The 19,398-nt window shown below is 42.1% G+C and overlaps 1 protein-coding gene across 1 annotated transcript in view; it reads right to left on the bottom strand.

Moving 5' to 3' along the window:
- RAPGEF4 (Rap guanine nucleotide exchange factor 4) overlaps window positions 1-16,691 on the bottom strand; it is a gene marked incomplete at its 3' end in the record, with an annotated part of 310,629 nt that extends 293,938 nt beyond the window's left edge. The window contains 1 exon segment of the mRNA XM_079709744.1: window positions 16,456-16,691. Within this exon segment, the coding sequence (XP_079565870.1) occupies window positions 16,456-16,520 (65 nt within the window). The 5' untranslated portion in view covers window positions 16,521-16,691.
- Between the last annotated feature and the right edge of the window lie 2,707 nt (window positions 16,692-19,398).

Raw genomic sequence — 19,398 nt, 5'->3', positions numbered from 1 at the left:
ACACAAATACACAGGGAGATCAGTTTGGTGCTTTGTGACCACTTAGAGGGGTGGGAGGGAGATGCAAGAGGGAGGGGATATGGGGATATATGTATACATATGGCTGATTCACTTTGTTGTACAGCAGAAACTAACACAACATTGTAAAGCAATTATACTCCAATAAAGATGGTAAAAAAAAAAAAGAAGACACAAATAACATTTCCCACATTTTCTATCATGAGCCTTTTTTCTTCCTTGCACTGTCTATGGACATTACAAGGAACATACTTGAAACACCATTATAGTGGAAAGGCAATGGGGTTTCATCCCAACTTGGTCCCTGGCACTTACCAGCCTTGTGACCCTGGACCGATAATTTAACTTTTTTAAACCTGTTTCCTTTATTTGTAAAATACAGATAATAGCAGCTATCTTACCGTCTTCATGAAAAGTAATTTGAAGATATGTATCAAAGCTCTTAAACCTCTTCACACACATTAACTAATTTTAGTTCTATGGATATCTCTATCCTAAGGAAGTAATTTAAAACAAAGGAAAAACTGAATATATGGGCTTCCCTGGTGGTGCAGTGGTTGAGAGTCCTCCTGCCGATGCAGGGGACGCGGGTTCATGCCCCGGTCCGGAAGGATTCCACATGCTGCGGAGCGGCTGGGCCCGTGAGTCATGGCCGCTGAGACTGCGCGTCCGGAGCCTGTGCTCCGCAACGGGAGAGGCCACAACAGTGAGAGGCCCGCGTATCACAAAAAAAAAAACTGAATATAAAAGGTGATGGCATCACTGATAACAGCAACAATCATTTTTATGTGTCTTAATAGTCCAACAATAAGAAAAAACGTATGCCATATGATCCATGATTTCAGCCAATAAAAATTATATTTACAAAGAATTTTTAATAATCTAGGAAAATGATCATCCTATAAGGTTAATTTTAAGAGGCATGAAATCTTAAAGTATGAGCTCAAACAGGTTAAAAAAATACTCATACCAAAACTACTGTAGGAAAAACACACTAAAATTTTAAGACCATTTATTCCTGGTGATAGGGTTTGCAGAAATAAATTAATAATTATAAGCCAGAAATGCTTTGATTTGCCCCCAATTAAAATGTACTTCAAATCACAGTTCATTACCTTTCATAAGCTCCCGTCATTCCCTCTGGGAAGGAGAAAGACGTGTCAATACGTGTCAACTTGTAACACTCTCAAAAAGAAGCAGGGTGTGTGTGCCTACTGTCAGCTCTCAGCTGCAAGTCAGCAACTGCTCTCACAAACCAAAGGAGAGAAAAGGACGTGGTGAGAGCAACTGCTCACGTGTCACACCAAGGAGTTGTGCTGCTGTCTCCGATGCCTGCTTTAGCATCTAAACAACAGTGGGACTTTTTCATGTTTTTCTTTTCTCCTATAATTTCCTTTATTACTCACCCTTCACTTTTTAAAATCTCTTTTAATTCATTCAATAGAAGTCCTACAAGATAAAACTCCTGTCGATGAAGTTTCTGCTATATAGTTGTAAGTAGAGGTCAGCGCATAACATCAATTTTATGCCTTGTGCTGCTTGTCCCAATTCAAAAGAAAGAAATTCAGATGCTATTCTATTTGCAGAGGCATTCTTCGGTGGCAGAATTGGGCTGCAAAATTCTTTACAGGCAGGTAAAAATCAATAGTAAGTAAATAAATAAAAGAAAACCAAGGTTAGCCAAACTAAAATGGAAAGAAGAGATGCTCCCTTTAGATAATTTTCCAGCATTTAAAAAATCATTCCATCCTATTGTTTTACTTTATTACTGTTCACTCTCACTTCTCCCTAATACCTATACTCTTCCCCTAAAAGTGATGAATAAGATATACAAATATTTTAATTATTTTGATTTTGCAATTTGACTACTTTATGATTCTCTTTCAGGTAACCCCAAACAATATCAGGCTTAAGTAATGTCCACTTTTGATTTCTGTAGGCTTCTCCGAGGGGCAGTGTCATTGTTTGTTTCTCCTGTGGCTATTTTGGCTACTTCTAATGATAGAGGCCAAAAACATACTAACTACCTAAATACAACAGGTGTTTTTTAAATGAACTTTAATATCCATAATCTGTTGAATGTTGAATTCTAAAATGAGCCTCTAAAGTTGTTAAGATAAATATCCCATGAAGTGCTGAAAAGGTATGAAGCAAAACAATAAAGATAATGGAAAATTCAACTGAGGAAAAGATAAGGTGCATTCACAAGCCGATAATGTACACAAGATGAAAGAGCACAATAAAACTGTCTTCTATTCCCAGTCAACCAGTTGGCCTCTAAGTCTGGCCATGCTTCGGAGATCTGCCCTATAGATGAAGCCACCTTATTATATGGTCCCGTCAGTATTCTCTGTAATTGCACATTTTTGTATCAATAGGGGGCTTCCCATTTATGCTCTGATGACCTGGATAATTAAATAGGGATTCCTGGTCTAAGTATTTAAATTATTTTCCATAAATAAAATGTAAAACTTGGTTACTGATTAGAAAGCTCTAACTCTCACAAGTCAGATCTTCAAGTACCACCAAGGAAGATTTTACAATGAGTCTGCTGCATGCAACTACCTTAACATCAACATAGACACTTAACTACTCTTAAGCTGTCTTCAGTTCTTGACATGAAAAAATTTATAAGTATATTGCCATATCATCTAATTAGTTGATGAGGAAAATATAAGAATTCAATACAAAACATTATCAAAAGGCAGATGGTAGAATAATGATAGAAAAGTTGTTTAAGAGAGTGAACAAATCCTCAACATGGAAAATTGCTAGTTTATAGGTTTTCAGGACCATTTTCTTGCTCTGGTGTATATCTGTCTGAGAGGCTTGTCTTAAGAGAACACTGACCCCACAGAGGTACCAGACAAATTCATCACTGATAAAACTAAACTGGCTAACTATGAAACCAAAAAGTGCATCAGTAGCATGGGGATGTTGATACCACTATCAGTCAGCCATCAGCATCCATGGTCAAAACCATATACACAGTATCTTTCGAAACTCATTTAAATGATAGTACATTTCCTGATCTGTATGGTGCTCATCAATTCTCTAGAGATAGCTTTCTTTTTTCTCAAAAATTAATATAATGAAGACCTAAATGAACAGCATTTTAAATATCTTTAAGTAACAATATTTGAAGGATAAACCAAAATTTCAGAATTTATCCTTTTCACCATTTTCTGAAATTACCTTTGTCTGTTACACCCACAAAAGCAATAACATGCTCTAGGTACTATAAATGAAAAACTCAGCTTTCTTCCTTCTTCCCTACCGTGTTTCTCTCCCCTGAGTCTCCTTTACTACTCACACAGAACGCTTCACTTCTGCCAGTTCTGCTCACCAAACGTGGTAGGGGAGTTCACCAAAACAGCACGCAAGTCTCTGATACCAGCTGGGTGTCCTACAATTTAACTCAGTTCTGACACTATCTACCCAGAGAGAGCATCAGATCTCACAGGTAAAGGGCTCAGTGCCCCAAGGCTGCACCCCTCACCCCTATTCCAGATTCCAGTGGCAAACTCAGGTTATCACTTGTGGGTTTTTTTTTTTTAATTTTTTTTTTTAAAGGGCTTCAAATGCTTGGCTTTTTTTTTTTTTTTTAATTTATTTTTGCTGTGTTGGGTCTTTGTTTCTGCGCGAGGGCTTTCTCCAGTTGTGGCAAGCGGGGGCCACCCTTCATCGCGGTGCGCGGGCCTCTCACTATCGCGGCCTCTCTTGTTGCGGAGCACAGGCTCCAGACGCACAGGCTCAGTAGTTGTGGCTCACGGGCCAGTTGCGCTGCGGCATGCGGGATCCTCCCAGACCAGGGCTCGAACCCGTGTCCCCTGCATTAGCAGGCAGATTCCCAACCACTGCACCACCAGGGAAGCCCATCACTTGTGTTTTTAACCAATCAAGCTATAGATCAGAGGTTCCAACTACCCTCTCCTCAGGTTCGATTAGTTAGCTAGAGGAACTCACAGAACTCAGGGAAACACTTACTTACATTTATCAGTTTACTAAAGAATATGATAAAGGATATAGATGAACTGCTAGATGAAGAGATACATAGGGTGAGGTCTGGAAGGTTCTGAGTACAGAAGCTTCTGTCCCTATGGAGTTGGGGTGTGTCATGCTCCCGGGTGTGGATGTGTTCACCAACTTGGAAGCTCTTTGAACCCCCTACTATTGGGATTTTATGGAGGCTTCCTAACATAGCCATGATCAATTATTAAATCCATTTCCAGCCCCCTCCCCTCCCTGGATGGGGGGTGGGTAGGGCTGAAAATTCTAAGCTTCTAATCATGGCTTGGTCTTTCTGGTGACCAGACCCCATCCAGGAGCCATCTAGAAGCCCACCCAGAGTTGAGTCAGTAGAACAAAAGACGTTCTTAGTACTTTGATCACTTAGAAATTTACAAGGGTTTCAGGAGCCCTGCATCAGGAACAGGGTCAGAGACAAACATTAGGACAATAGATGCTCCTGGTGTTTTTGTCACTTAGGAAATGACAAGAGTTTTAGGAGCTCAGTGCCAGGAACAGGGGACAGAAATCAATATATATATATTTTTTCTATTATCTTACAGGTATTTTCTCAAAATAAGGCCTTGTAACCAAACAAAAGGGCACTTCCTGACCCATGTTCTCTAAAATACCTCAACCACCTATTTAGTAAAGCATGGATTACACTGATGTAAATTCATACTAGATGGTCTCTCAGTTCATTCAAGGTCTTTGATCATATTTGACTTCTGCCAAAACCTGCCTACCCTCCCTAAAACACCACCACCCCTCAATTTCTTCCCCTGTTCTCTACTTTGTTTTCCTTCATTAGTCTTATCACTATCTGCCACTGTAGTATAGATGTGTCTGTTCCCTGACTCCATATCCTCTTACCTTTGGCCTCATAGCCTTTTTTACCACCTAACTTCTCCTGTTTTGTTCACCACTGTATTCCTTAGCACCTGGAACAGTATCCAGCACACAGTAGGTACTCAACAAATAGTTTTTTGAAGGACTGACTGAATTAATTAATGTCTTCCCAACTAATATGTAAATTCATGAGGTCAGGATCCACGTCAGTTTTTCTTAATAACCTATCCCCAGCAAGAATGTCTGGCACATGGAAAGTGGAGAGTAAAATCTCTGAACGAATGAATGAACAGTAGGAGAGGAGAGGACTCATATCCTTTTCTTACAGCACATTTGGGTTGAGGAAGGAGGAAAGGAGTGTGACACAGGGAGAAACAGAAAGGTAGAGGAGTGACAAAAGTAGTCTCGGCAAGGGACCCGAGAGATAGAACTTTCTTATATCTCAGGTTTGTTTAAAGAGTTTATAAAGAAAACATATAAGGACTTCACTGGTGGCACAGTGGTTAAGAATCCAACTGCCAATGCAGGAGACACGGGTTCGAGCCCTGGTCTGGGAAGATCCCACATGCCGTGGTGCACCACAACCCCCGTGCGCCTAGAGCCCGTGCTCCACAACAAGAGAAGCCACCACAAGGAGAAGCCCAGGCGCAGCAGCGAAGACCCAACGCAGCCATAAATAAATTTATATATATAAAAAAATTCACTGGGCATAAAGAAAACATATAAGATTTAAGAACTCAACTTTTTCTGTAACATGTTCAATAAGTAGCCAATCAATAAGTAGAAGAATAAGGCTGTCAGAGCCTGAACAGCAGGCAAGACATTAATGCCTTCATCTGAGGTTTAAACAGAATTGAAATGTCATATACAATATCAAGAATCAAATTATCAAGTTCCAAGCGATGTCTACTTCCCATCAAAGGTCTTTTCTATTTGTTTTCAACATCTCTAACAATTAAGCCTTTTCTAAGGGCCTTTAAAAAGTACTTCCCCATTTAATTAAAAGAGAGGTTTTTGAATTTTCAACCAATTTATAGGTAATAATCCTATTGAGCAAGTCATGCTAGTTAATATGCCTACATCTTACAATTTGATTCCATAAAAGGGTTTTCAGAAAATTATACTACTCCTTTTAAGAATGCTTCAGTGCAATTAACACATGTTCCTTAGTTTCTATGGCAACAATTACAGGGGCCAGGCTCCTGACCACCATTTGTGTGTAGAGAGGCACCAACATTCCTCCTTGAGAATACACCCTTGCCCCCACAATTTCACAGGGAAGGGCTGGACCACCATTAAGACATATAGTCTTGTTTGGCTATCAAATGAGGATGTAATTTTCCTCCATGTTTGGCTAAGTCCAGAGTCATATAACTCTTCATCTACCCAACAGTACAGAACAGTAGCACTCCAGGTATCTATTGAAAAATATTACTTCGAGTCATTGCTACCCAATTTTATTAATTATCAGCAGCTTAGATGTGAAAAAACAGTATTTATGGAAAATTTTCTGAAAGAGAAGTAATCCATCTGTTTCTAAAACAGCCTAAAATCTATCTCAGGATTAAATTAAACAATGAAAAATCTGTATATCATATTGGCCCCCAGGAGAAATACTCTCTTTCAATGTCCCTTTGGCATTATGCTGTCAAGATATATTGAGAGCCCTATGAAACCCATTGCTGAATTCACTGTTGAGATATTTGTGGAGGATATTGTTCATCATGCTGCACAATATCTTCTCCGAGGTTGAAGAAGTCAACAGGTCCCAGTATCATCCTATTTAATATGCTTACTTAGCATATTAATAGCTTGATTAATTGTTCTTCTCTGGCAGAAATAATTTTTGTTTGTAAATACTGAATAATGAAATAACTGTGCTTCCTTTTTTGAGCTGACCATGAGAAATCATAGCTTTAATGCTAATGTTAGAAAAGAAGAAAAGTTTAAAATTAATTATCTAAGTTTCCTTTTTAAGAAGCCAGAAAAAGAGAGCACGTTAAACCCAAAGCTAGTAGGATAAATGGGGTAAAAAAGCACAAATCATTGAATTTCTCAAATAATAGAGAAAATCAACTAAAAATTGGTTCTTTTAAAAGATTAACAAATTGAGAAGCTCCTAGCAAGCCCAGTCAAGAAAAAAGAGAGCAGACAAAAATTACTAATATAAGATTTGAAGGAGGAAACATCACTATATATCCTAAGGACATTAAAAGGATAATAAGAGAATACTAGCGACAATTCTATGCCAATAAATTTGATAACTTAGATGAATGGACAAATTCCTTGAAACGACTTATTAGAACTGACACAGAAGAAACAAAAAACCTGAGTGGTCTTCTATGTATTAAAGAGATTGAATTTGTCACCCAAAAACTTCCCACAAAGACTACTCCTGGTCAGAAGATATTATAAAACATTATAAGAGGAAATTACACCAATATTACACCACTCTTTTAAAAACAGGGGAAATAGAGAAAAAAGAAATGTTTCCTGGTTCAAGGAAGTCCATTCTCACCCTTTATGTTCAACTTTATCCTGGCAATCCTAGCCAAGGCAGTAAAGAAAGAAAAATACATAATACAAGATATAAAGATCAGAAAGAATAAGTAAAACTGCCAGTATTCGCAGACAATAAGATTGTCTAGACAAAAAATCCTGAGGAATCTACAAAACAACTACTAAAACTGAATAACTTTCCCAAAGTTACACCATTAATAAAATCAGAACTGGAATTTGAAACAAAACGGTCTGGCTCCCAAACTCTTAACGCCTACACTATGCTTTCTACTTAGAGAAGAGCATGCAGCTACACTTGTATTAGCCCACAAATCTCAACACAGCCCCTACAGTATGTATTTGTAGTCTCATCTGATGTTTTGGAAACAGAGGTTCAGAAAGATTAATAACTTCACCAAGATCACATGGGTAAAGGGTTGGAAGTGGCAGAATTTGAATCCAGGTCTGGCAGACGCTACAACAAAGTTGATTTGAAAATATCATGCTTTACAGATTGGATAAGGAAACAATGAAAAGATCCAGATCCAGATGATAAGGCCCTAAAACAAAGCAGTAGAATACAAAGGCCAAGAGAAGAACTGGTGACTGGTTAGGTACAACAAGGGACATAGGAAAGGGAAGACAAAGGTGATGCATAGTTTTGAGAATGAGAGTGGTAGTGTCATTAATAAAACAGGAAAGTAAGGAGGAGGAACTAATGGAAAAGGAAGTTAAGGAAGATGAAGTCAGTTTTAGACAAGCTGAATATCAACTTGTTAGGTTAAGGATAGTTTTGACAGCAAATGATAGAAAACCTAACATAGAGTGGTTTCTAGAAATAGGGTGTGTTTTTCTTGACAACAAAAAAGCTGAAGGTAGGCAACTATTGATCTATTCAGAAGCTGAACAAAGTCAGAACTGGAGTCTGTATTTCTCCTGGTCCTTCCTTCTGGGATTACAGTATGGTGGCCATAGGCCCAGGCTTTAGGTATTAATTCCACGCAGAAGGAAGAGAACAAAGGAGTGTCAAATACATCTGTATCTTTCATCAGTAAGGCAAAAACTATCCTAGAAGCCTCTAGCAGACTTTTGCTGTGTCTTATTGGCCAGAAGTGTATCACATGGGTACCTAGCCTCTAGGGAGGCTGGGAAGATAAGTATTTTGTTTTTCTTACCTCTCTAGCAAAGGTAGATGAAGGAAAACAATGTCTGACCCAAATATTAATGGAATATTTGATGTGGGAATATCCAACGGAGAGACAAAAATGCATCTGGTCTAGATGATAAACCAAGGATACTGAGTGTAAGTAATCTGCTCAGCTAAAGCACAGGAAATGGATTGGTGCTCCAAGGAAGAGTGTGCACAAAGAGAAAAGAGGGTAGTAATAGAGCTTTGTTTTTCTGTTCACACAGGGGAAGCAAGCAATGCACATGGATGCAGCTGAGTAAACATGGTACCCCGGCGCCTCCACTCCAGCCAGTCAGATTGTTTGCTTTCCTATGTTTGGCTGGGTCTTTCCCTGTCATCCTCCCCACCCAATTAGTTCCATCCTCTTTCTCTTCCCTCCGTCACTCAGTATTCCCAAGACGGTCTCTCCTCTCCCATTCCCTCAACTGTGAATTGAAGGTACTAGAGGGAAAATTCACTCTTCATTGCCGCTGTTCAAGTGCATAAAAATGGATCTCAATCTGACTAAAGAAAAACTAGCTACCTTGGGGCTGGGGAGGTGGAACAAGATAAGAAGCAGCTACTCTGGAAGGGCTATGAAATCTTATAAACTCATAGGAAATTCAAACTAAAAGGGATCTTCCAATCCTGCCCTCATTGGAGGAGACTGAAGTCCATTTTGGGGAACCCAAACTAAGACAGTGAGGCAGAATTTGCTTTGCTGAGCACCACTCTACCTCTGATGACTCTTTCGGGCTCCTAGGCTGTGTCCAGGAGACTAGGCTGCAGGATCAAGAGTGTGATGGACCAAGTACCTTTCTCTCAGGCCCATTGCTCTGCGAGCACACCATCCCCCATGTACCTCTCATCTGAGGGAGTCCAGCTCTGGCTGAACCTTTCCTTTCCTAAAATCCTGAAAGGACAGGTAGAACCCACACCACAGAATTTAACCCTGGTTACATATTAGGGTGTGTTGTACTCTAATTGCTCCACACATATGTCGCGTTCCCATGTTTTGGAGCTACAATGAGATGTCCCTCAAGAAGTTGTAGATAAGATAGTGGCAAGTATCTTTACTTTTAAACTTGAAAGTATTAAAGTTTAAAAACAGTATATTGCTAACATCACAAAAAGAGATCACTTGACATTCTGTAACTCATAATGCAAGTAACACTTCTGAGAAGGATTGTTGCCAAAAAATCATACTTAAATCCAATCAAGCTCTAGATCTAAATACCAATTTACAGGAAATACAGGGGACAGGGACTTCCCTGGTGGCACAGTGGTTAAGAATCTGCCTGCCAATGCAGGGGACACGGGTTCGATCCCTGGTCAGGGAAGATCCCACATGTCACAGAGCAACTGAGCCCGTGTGCCACAAGTATTGAGCCTGAGCTCTAGAGCCTGTGAGCCACAACTACTGAGCCCGCGTGCCACAGCTACTGAAGCCTGAGCACCTAGACCCCGTGCTCCGCAACAAGAGAAGCCACCGCAATGAGAAGCCTGCGCACCACAACGAGGAGTAGCCCCCGCTCGCCGCCAATTAGAGGAAAGCCTGTGCAGCAACAAAGACCTAATGCAACCAAAAAAAAAAAAAAAAAAAAACAAACCTGTTTCTTCAACAAATTTATTACAAAGAAGAAAAAGAGAGAGCTAGAGGGAGAATCCAGAGATTAAAAAAAGACCTAGAGATATATCAACTAAATACAACTTATTTGGATCCTAATACAAACAGACTGCAAAAAAAAAAAGAAGAAAATATTATGAGATAAATGGGGAAATCTGAACTCGGATATTTGATTCTATTAGGGAATTAATGTCACATTTTTAAATGTATGACAATGGTATTTTTTATTGAGTCCTAGCTTTTAGAGATATATATGGAAATATTTACAGAGAAAAAAAATACTAAAAGGGACTTGCAACAAAATAATCCTGGGAGTGGTGGGGGACAAGTGGGGGTATGAATAAAACAAGATTGGATGTGAGCTGATGACTCTTGGAGGGGGAGGGGCTGGGACAAGAGAATTATTATACTCTTCTCTCTTCTTTTTGTGTAGTTTGAAATTTTCCATAATAAACTTTTAGAAATAAAAATTAGAATAGAGGGGCTTCCCTGGTGGCGCAGTGGTTGAGAGTCCGCCTGCTGATGCAGGGGACACGGGTTCGTGCCCCGGTCTGGGAAGATCCCACATGCCGCGGAGCGGCTGGGCCCGTGATCCATGGCCTCTGAGCCTGCACGTCCGGAGCCTGTGCTCCGCAACGGGAGAGGCCACAACAGTGAGAGGCCCGCGTACCGCAAAAAAAAAAAAAAAAAAGAAGAAAAAAAATTAGAATAGAGCTATGCCCTATCATTTCTTAACAAGTATTCACATCAGTCAAGGAAACAAAGAAGGAACAGCAGAGGCAAATGCTGGTGCCCACTCAAGCCCTTTCCAAGTCAAAGGGGGCGTGCAAGGACTTGCCCTCATGGTGGCAGACGCTACTCCATCCTTGAGGAGGAGGATGCCTCTGGCCATCTCACCCTGATCCCATAAGCACTTTCTACAATCAGGGAGCTGCACTGAAGCTGGAGATAAAATGATGACTACAATACAACACAGTAATACATCAAGTGACACACAAAAAGGAGTCAATAGGCAATTGCGATGAAGTCTGACTTGTGCTACTACATTGTTGGACAAAGCGTGCTATGAGAGCACATAGAATGGTTCTCTAACTGGAAGAGGTGATGGCCAAACTGTCCTGAAGGATTCCCTGAATTATCTTCTGATTACAATTCAGTTCCCGGGCTCTGTCGCTCCAGGAAGAGAATGAGCTGGCCCGAAGTTATTAAGTGTCCTGATCTCCTGGCAGCTTTGCTTCTCATTGTAAATGCATAACATGGCCTTCTAATAACAATTGGATTTCCATACAGCTTGCCCAGAGAAGGAATACATTAGCCAAAGGATGTCAGTATCCACTTCTCTGATGTTATTTTCAAACTAATGAACTGTCTTTCTGGTTTTTACAGGCTCTGAGAGTTTGGTGCCTATGTATCTGTCCCTGAAAAAATGTATTAATTCTTGATGTGCTGACAAGTCAGCATTCCAAGATTGTAAGGCCAGTCCTGAACCCTGGGTAATGTCATCCCTTGGGACCTGCCTGGGTAGATAGACATCAGCCTTCTCCAGTGATAGCCTTCTGCTCTGCGTGCTTCTTTGATCTTCTATATTCCTCAAGGCTGGGACCATGTCTGATGCTTCTTTAATATCTGAGTCATCCTCTTTCACCATGTCTGCTATGAAGCATTCTGGTTTTTAACAAATTTGTTCCTTGATTTCTTTCACTCTCATTCAACCCAATCAAAAATAGCTAACTCAGTATCTATTTGGGGATCAAGTCAGATGCAAAGACACTATGTAAGAGGCATTTTTAGAAACATTAACAATTTTTAAATTCCTCGGCTGTTTTTAAAGACGACAACTTTTCCACACATCCATATCATGTTAACTTCATTTTCTGCTTGGGTCTGTGATCACCAGTGCTCCCCAAACAACCCAATCAGCCAAGGACCTCCCTTGACACTATACTTCTAACTGAAGAACAAGAAACCAAACATTGTGAACTCCTTCCCAGACAAAGACAACTTTCATCTCCAGTGGTTTCTCTGTCAATGGCTTAGGTAGATTCTTTCACCTGTAAAACGGGATGGCAAACTTTTTCTTCAAAGATCCACATAGTAAATACTTTAAACTCTGTGGGCCACACAGTCTCCTGCCATTGTAGTGTGAAAGCAGCCGTAGACAATACTTAAGCAGATGAGCGTGGCTGTGTTCCAATAAAACTTTGCTTATGGACATTGACATTTTAATTTCATATAAATTTCATGGGTCACAAAAGATTAATCTTCTTGTGGTTTATTTCCAACTATTCAGAAATGTAAAAAACATTCTTAGCTCAGGAGACACACAGGCAGCGGCTTGATCTGGCCCATTGGCCACAGTTTGGCAACTCGTGCCCCAGAGTGATGAATACTGGCAACGATTCACTATATGTATTGTGAATATGAGTAGTCCCTTCATAACACTCCCTTACCAACCATGAGAATTATGACCTATAATGGTTCTTAAATTCACAAGTGGCAAAACTTAAAATCTTATGGAAAAAATATTTTCACTAATGTTAAAAAAAATGGTCAACACATTTTTTTTTTTTTTTTTTTTTTTTTTGCTGTACGCGGGCCTCTCTCACTGCTGTGGCCTCTCCCGTTGCGGAGCGCAGGCTCGGGACGCACAGGCCCAGCGGCCATGGCTCACGGGCCCAGCCGCTCCGCGGCACGTGGGATCCTCCCAGACCGGGGCACGAACCCACGTCCCCTGCATTGGCAGGCGGATTCTCAACCACTGCACCACCAGGGAAGCCCAACACATTTTTTAAAAAGGCATTTTACATCCCAAATACTGGGGTACTATGTAATACATTTCTAGTTACCATCCCTGCTCAGAAAAAAGTTGTAAGATCAATGAGGTAGTACTAAGCTTGTTTTACTTTAACAATATTGTCTGTTGAGACTTTTTTCAATGTATTTTTATCCATCCGAATGTTCAATGTCTTTCTGATTTTATAATTAGTATTTGTACACTCTCACCTTCTGGGTCCCACCATAGTCCAAAAACTTGGATGCTTGGTACATAAAAAGCTTTGGGTTTTCTTTCTTCAACCTAATCCACATATCTGCATATTTTTAACCCATCTCCCCACATGCAAGCTTATATAGCATTGCCTGTCTATGACAACTTCCTAGGCACGCTTAACGAACATTTCTATGGGATTATTTTCCTTGTTTTTTTAAATTTGTTTCAACGTTCATTACATACATCTTTACTCCTGCAGACTTTCTACTTTAACTTCCCTTTTTATTTTCAACCCCTCAGTTGCTCTTTTTCTAGTTGTCCATGCCACTTGCATGATGCAAATATCTAAACTACATTTTCCAGCTGTGGAAAAGGTCCCAGCATCATTTCCCCAAATAGGACATCAAGGATCACTGTACCATTTCCTCTTTGTTTATGTGTGTGCTTGAAAATGTCCATAATCAAGAGTTTTAGAAAAATAGAGCATATGCTCCTATGTTCTTGATTTGGTTACAAGAGGAATTTGTGGTTGAGAAGAAATGAGCATATTTATATGACCCACCTGCGTGTCTTTGTTCACATTGCTCCCAGAATTCTCTGCCTGATAAAGTTCCCCTCGACCTCCACGGGCCAGGCAGGAACCTGTGGGAAGCATCCCTGGCAGAGCTGAAGACTCTCTCCTCTGCATTCCCAAAGCATCTCATACATCTCCATTAAAGCACTTATAGTTGCATTGTGGTTAGTTGTTTATGTAGCTGTCCCACCCCTACCCGCCCACCCCCTCAGTCAATAAGCAACGCTCATCTTTCTTTTCCTGCTTCCCCAGTGCCCAACACAGTGCCTGGAACAGAGCATCAAGACTGCATTTCTCAGAAATATCGAGGGCAGCGTCCCAAAAGGAATGACTCCAGGGGCCTTCCCCAGCCAACTTCCACCAGCACCCTTAATCTTCCTCCTCCCCTAAAAAGTTGACAATCTAAGTAAAAATGCAACTTCAAAACAAGTACCTCAAGGCCCTCTTACAATGAGACTGCCACTCCTAAACTCTCCTTCAAAGGAATTCTAGCACCGACACTGTGGAAAATGCAAGGTTCTCTTAAAACCACAAAATAATATGCTCACATGGCACCTCACAGTTTTCAAATTACTTTCATGATAATTTTTTTTCATTTGGCCCACTAATCCTTGGTAAGACAGTGTTATCCTCATTTTTCAGACACTCAAGGAAATAAAAGTCACATGTCCAAGATCAGAACTTGTGACTGGTGACAGCTCTGGGCCTAAAATCCTTAATTTATTGATCCGTCTACTCTCCTGAACTCAAGGAATGCTAGGTTCAGTGTCTATGGAGGATTCCACCCCCAACTCCACCCCCGGAGGTTTCTCCCCATTATGAATTATAGTATTAGATTAGATTGTGGCACTATGTTCTAAAACTCCATTCCAAACAAAAACGTTTGGGCAAATACACATTATGAAAAGAAATGTGTTAGTTACCTTGTGTTAGCTTGTGTTAATACTGCTCTATGATTTTTGCTGTAAGTACTTATTGACTAAAGGGTTGCCTGTGAATTACTAACTGTTCAAAAAATGGCATGCCATGAATTTCTGCAAATAGAAATATGCAGTCTATTATCTGAAATAATGAGGATAGCCTTACTATTTATAAGTACAAGAACTTGATTTTCTCTTCCTTGATAATTCATCTTTCCTAAACTTCTTTTTTTTTTTTTTTTATGCGGTACGTGGGCCTCTCACTGTTGTGACCTCTCCCGTTGCGGAGCACAGGCTCCGGACGCACAGGCTCAGCAGCCATGGCTCACGGATCCAGCCGCTCCGTGGCATGTGGGATCTTCCCGGACCGGGGCACGAACCCGTGTCCCCTGCATCGGCAGGCAGACTCTCAACCACTGCGCCACCAGGGAAGCCCAGCCCCTTCCTAAGCTATTAAATTCAGATTACTTATCACATTAGCAGGCTCTTCACTTATTCATGCTCTTACTTCCTCTACATAATTCTGTATGAGGAATAACATCCTCATAATAACCATCACTTCAATTCTCTTACTATTTATTGCATGCGACTCTTTCAGTATTAGCACTATCATCTTAGACGTAAACAGGGCACTGCCTGCCAAAAATCTTGCTACTGTGTGGTAATTGAAAGTAAAAATTATTTCTCAGATATATTAAGCTATTCAAATGAGCCACGTTTAGCTTTTCTCAAATTACTTGATTTTTTTCAACAAAGGCCTATAATAGTAAATTATGTAAAGCAGGTCACGCTTAAGATTTTCAAGTTTGATCTGGTTACGAATCTGCTAAGTGTAAAAATTTCAATATGGCAGAGCGTAAAATATTTCACACAAATGCAAATAGAGATGTCATGCAGATAGCTGCAGGACATGAATCACTGCCCTGCTGCATCAAACTCGAAAATCAGAGGCAGTTCACTCTGCAAGGTTTCTTACCCAGTTCTTAAAAGTTCAGATGCATCACCTTTTAATCAGGGTAATAAACTATAATTGCTAACATACTGTGTAATGTTTACTGCTAAACCCACAATCTGGACAAACAGAAAATTATGCTGTCAGAGCCTGAAAACAACTGCAGTCCGCTGTTACACACAGCACCCTCCTTAACACGGGGCTGTCGTGGGGAGTTACAACGCTTTATGGTTTTAATTTTTTAGAGTAAGGGTCCCTTCCCGAGAGGCAGGGTATTAAGACGAAAGCAGTCTCCCGCGTGACCTTCCTAACACAGACCTTGGGCAAGCGACTGCGGGGGCAGAAGCTGAGAATTTCAGAAGGCACTTGACATCTCCACTGGGTCCTTCACACTTGGCTTTCAGGAACTAAAAAAAAAGCACGTTACTCTGCACCTGCCTTTCCCCCCACCCTCCTTAAAACTTATTTACCCCTGAGGGTCTGAACGGCCGGAAGAAGGTAGGAATCTATTTTTCTGTCCTGTGATGCCAAGGAAAATAAACCCCGACCCGAGCGCGGAGCCGGGAGTCGCGGGGGGCGAGGAGACCGTCAAGGAGGGGCGGGGGGGTGGGAACTGGCGGGGCTGGGGCTCCCCCCACTGCGCCGCAATTTCTCCACCACGTGTGAAAATCTCGTGCACGGGGAGCCCCATGAGAGACCGGGATCTGCGTCCCCTGGTCCCGGGTGCGGACCCTCCGCTCCCTCCCCGCTCGGGGACCCTCCTCCCGCGGCCCCGGCGGGCGTCCCTGCGGCCGTCTCCTGGCAGGGGCAGCGCGCAGAGCCCGGCCCGGCGGGGGCCCTTCCCCGGCTACCTTTTATCCAGGCAGGCGATCCACTCGGCGGAGGAGGAAGAATGGGCAGCGTGCGCAGCGACCATGATGGGCAGCGGCGCGCGGCGTCCCCCGGCTGCGGCGACCTCCCGCGCTCGCTCTGCCGCTGCCTTGTCTCCGCCTCGCCCGCCGCGCGGACCCGCTCCTCCTGGCCCGCCGCGCGCCCAGCGGCCTGCCGGGCGGGGGGGCCGGCGAGGGCGGGGGACCCGAGGGGCGGGACGCGGGGACCGCGCTGCACTGCGGCGCCCGGGGGTGGGGAGTCCCGCGGTCCCGCCCGCTGCAGGGAGGGGGCTTGGGAGCGACCCCGGGTGGCAGGCCACCTGCGACTGGTGGCTGCTGCGTCTCGGGGAGACCTGAGCCCCACCCCTCACCTCGGGGCCTCTGAAGCGTGGAGGGGGGAAGGCGCCGCGGGTGGGGGTGGGGGGACGGGTGTCAGTGTCTATGTATTTTTCATACAGCAAATGCCACTAAAATGGCTGCTGCCTCTCTGTTTCCTTAGAAACCCATTAGTTTCCCTCTGCAGCTGTCAAAACCTGCTGGCGGTTTCTTGCTCACCTTTGCTGTTTCCCCTTTCCAAAGGGATGGAGAGGAGGGCTATCTTGGCTTGGGCTGGGGACGCCCACAGTGGTCTCTGAGTGTGGAATTAGTTTCCCCCTGAAGGGTGAGGGAGGGCTGGGATGGAACGGAGAGGCACTGCAGGCATGGTTGGAAGCCCAAAGGGGAGGCCAGTGGGCCAGAATGGTGACCAGTGGTGACTGAGGGGTTGACAGACCGAAGTCGCTGGCCTTGAACCTTGAAGTTGCTTGGGCTCCCATCACCTGCTTGATCAAACACACACACACACACACTTAAGAATGGGGAGTAGTGGGGCCACAGCAGAACTGAGGTTTGGATTGGGGGCCAAGATCCCACTGCGCTTGGTGTGACCTGAATGGCTGGCTCCACATGCCCTTCTTTCCGTGGCTGGAGTGTGGAATGGTTGGCTGGTCACCCCACCTGTCCCTGGTAGACGTACAAAACAAATGATATGCCTAGAAGTTCAGTGACGTTCTGCCAAAAATCAAATTACACACCGATGGTTGCTTAGGAATTTGGGAACAAGTTAAATCTTTTAGACTACTACCAAGCAGTGTTTTGATGTTGATGTTCACTTGGGAACAGACAGTGGGGAAAGAGACATAGCATTGCTAACCTCACTTTGTTTTTTTTCTCTCCTACCCTCCCCTCACTCCTCTGCTCAGAGGGTGTTCAAGGAGACTGGAGAGAATGAAACAGCAGGTGCATTCTGGCATCTGTTTATCCTAATAAAACTCCTCCAAAGGATCTGCCGTTTCCCCTCTGCTCCATAACCAGGATCTGGTTTCAGACCTGCAGCCGTTCCCTCAGCAACACCTCCCTGCTCAGTGTTTGTCCCCCAGGTGACCTCCATCCTGTTCATTTCTACCGTGTTTAAGGGAAATAACATTGAAAATGCTATACTATACAAAGATTGCCAAAGGTATTTATGTTGCTTTTTTATGCTAGAGGTATGAAGAAGGAAATGAGTCTCCTATATTTATTAAGATTCATTTATAAAGGGATCAGAGAACTCTTGAGAACATTTCAAGGTCACCAAATGCTTTCCCCAAAATGCCTTTAATCAGAGAATGTTTATAGGTAAGGAGCTAGAGGCTAGAGGAGAAAAGGACTGCGCATGACCCGTCATTACCGGAGGCTTGGAGTTGCCATAGTTTTTAGCTATGATACTAATAATAGTCGTCATTTATTGAACTTCTGCTGAATGTCAGATGCTGTGCAGAGTTCTCTACATGTGTTATCTCATTTAATCTTCAGAACATTTTATGAAGCAGAGCCAGAAGGACAGATGTCCAAGGTTACTCCACAAGACAAATATTCTTGAAAATGTAATGAACTAGAGAAAATTATATTTATCAGTACTTCCGGGGAGAGTGTTGATTGGGTTGGAAGGAAGATGCCAATGAGCTGCTTGGAGTGGGAGTGAGAGCCCAAGGCCTCTATCGTGCATTTTAAGGACTGTAGGTCTAATGAACTGCAAGGCTTTTGTTTTGCCCTATGGGGACACTGCCTTTCCTCCAAATAGAAATTAAAGTATTATTTAAAGAATATCCTTTTGAAGAAGCACCAAGAATCATTGCCTTCCCCAGAGCACACACATGTCCCTATCCAGCCCTGGATGTAGGTTCCAGTAACTCCAATATACTCACTGGGACACTGAACCTCCAGAGAGGTCCATACCCTCAGCTACTGGAGCAGGGGACCCTGAACCAGATTCGGGTCTGTCTGAATCCAAAGCCCTTGCACTGAGTGATGGTGTCACTGGTTGTCTATAATATAAGGGTAAAAGGCATGTCAGAAATGACTGCCCACGTGATAAGAATAAAATGGTTATAAATTGTTTTTTATAATAATTTTAAAAATAATAAACCCGTCTAGTAGGGGAAAGGAAAAAAGAACATGTGTTGATCTTTAGGGGGAAAATAAATAAAAGTGTAGAATAAGAAGTAAATATTACTGATAATTCCGCCACCTAGAGATAACATTGCTAATATTTGAGCACATTCCATTCTATATTTTCTATTTTTAAAAGATACAATCACAAATACACCCATAAACACATGCATATAACTTGCTGCTTACATTCAATTATGTATATATGTGTATAGATACATGTATTCATACAGACTTGAAAGCATTAATATTTTATAGGCTACTTTTTCTACTTGGAATGGAAAAATGATTTGTGTGTTTAAATGAAATCCTCATTAAAAATTTTTACTGGCTACAAAATATTCCAACGTATGGATATAATTTACCTAAACTTTTTTAAAAATTGAGATATAATTGACATATTATATTATATTAGTTTCAGGTATACAACATAATGATTCAATATTTGTATTCATT

Source organism: Hyperoodon ampullatus (genome assembly GCF_949752795.1).
Source record: "Hyperoodon ampullatus genome assembly, chromosome: 8".
Lineage (NCBI taxonomy): Eukaryota > Metazoa > Chordata > Mammalia > Artiodactyla > Ziphiidae > Hyperoodon > Hyperoodon ampullatus.
The sequence above is the reverse complement of the archived record's forward strand: the minus strand, read 5'-3'. Positions and strand labels throughout refer to the sequence as shown.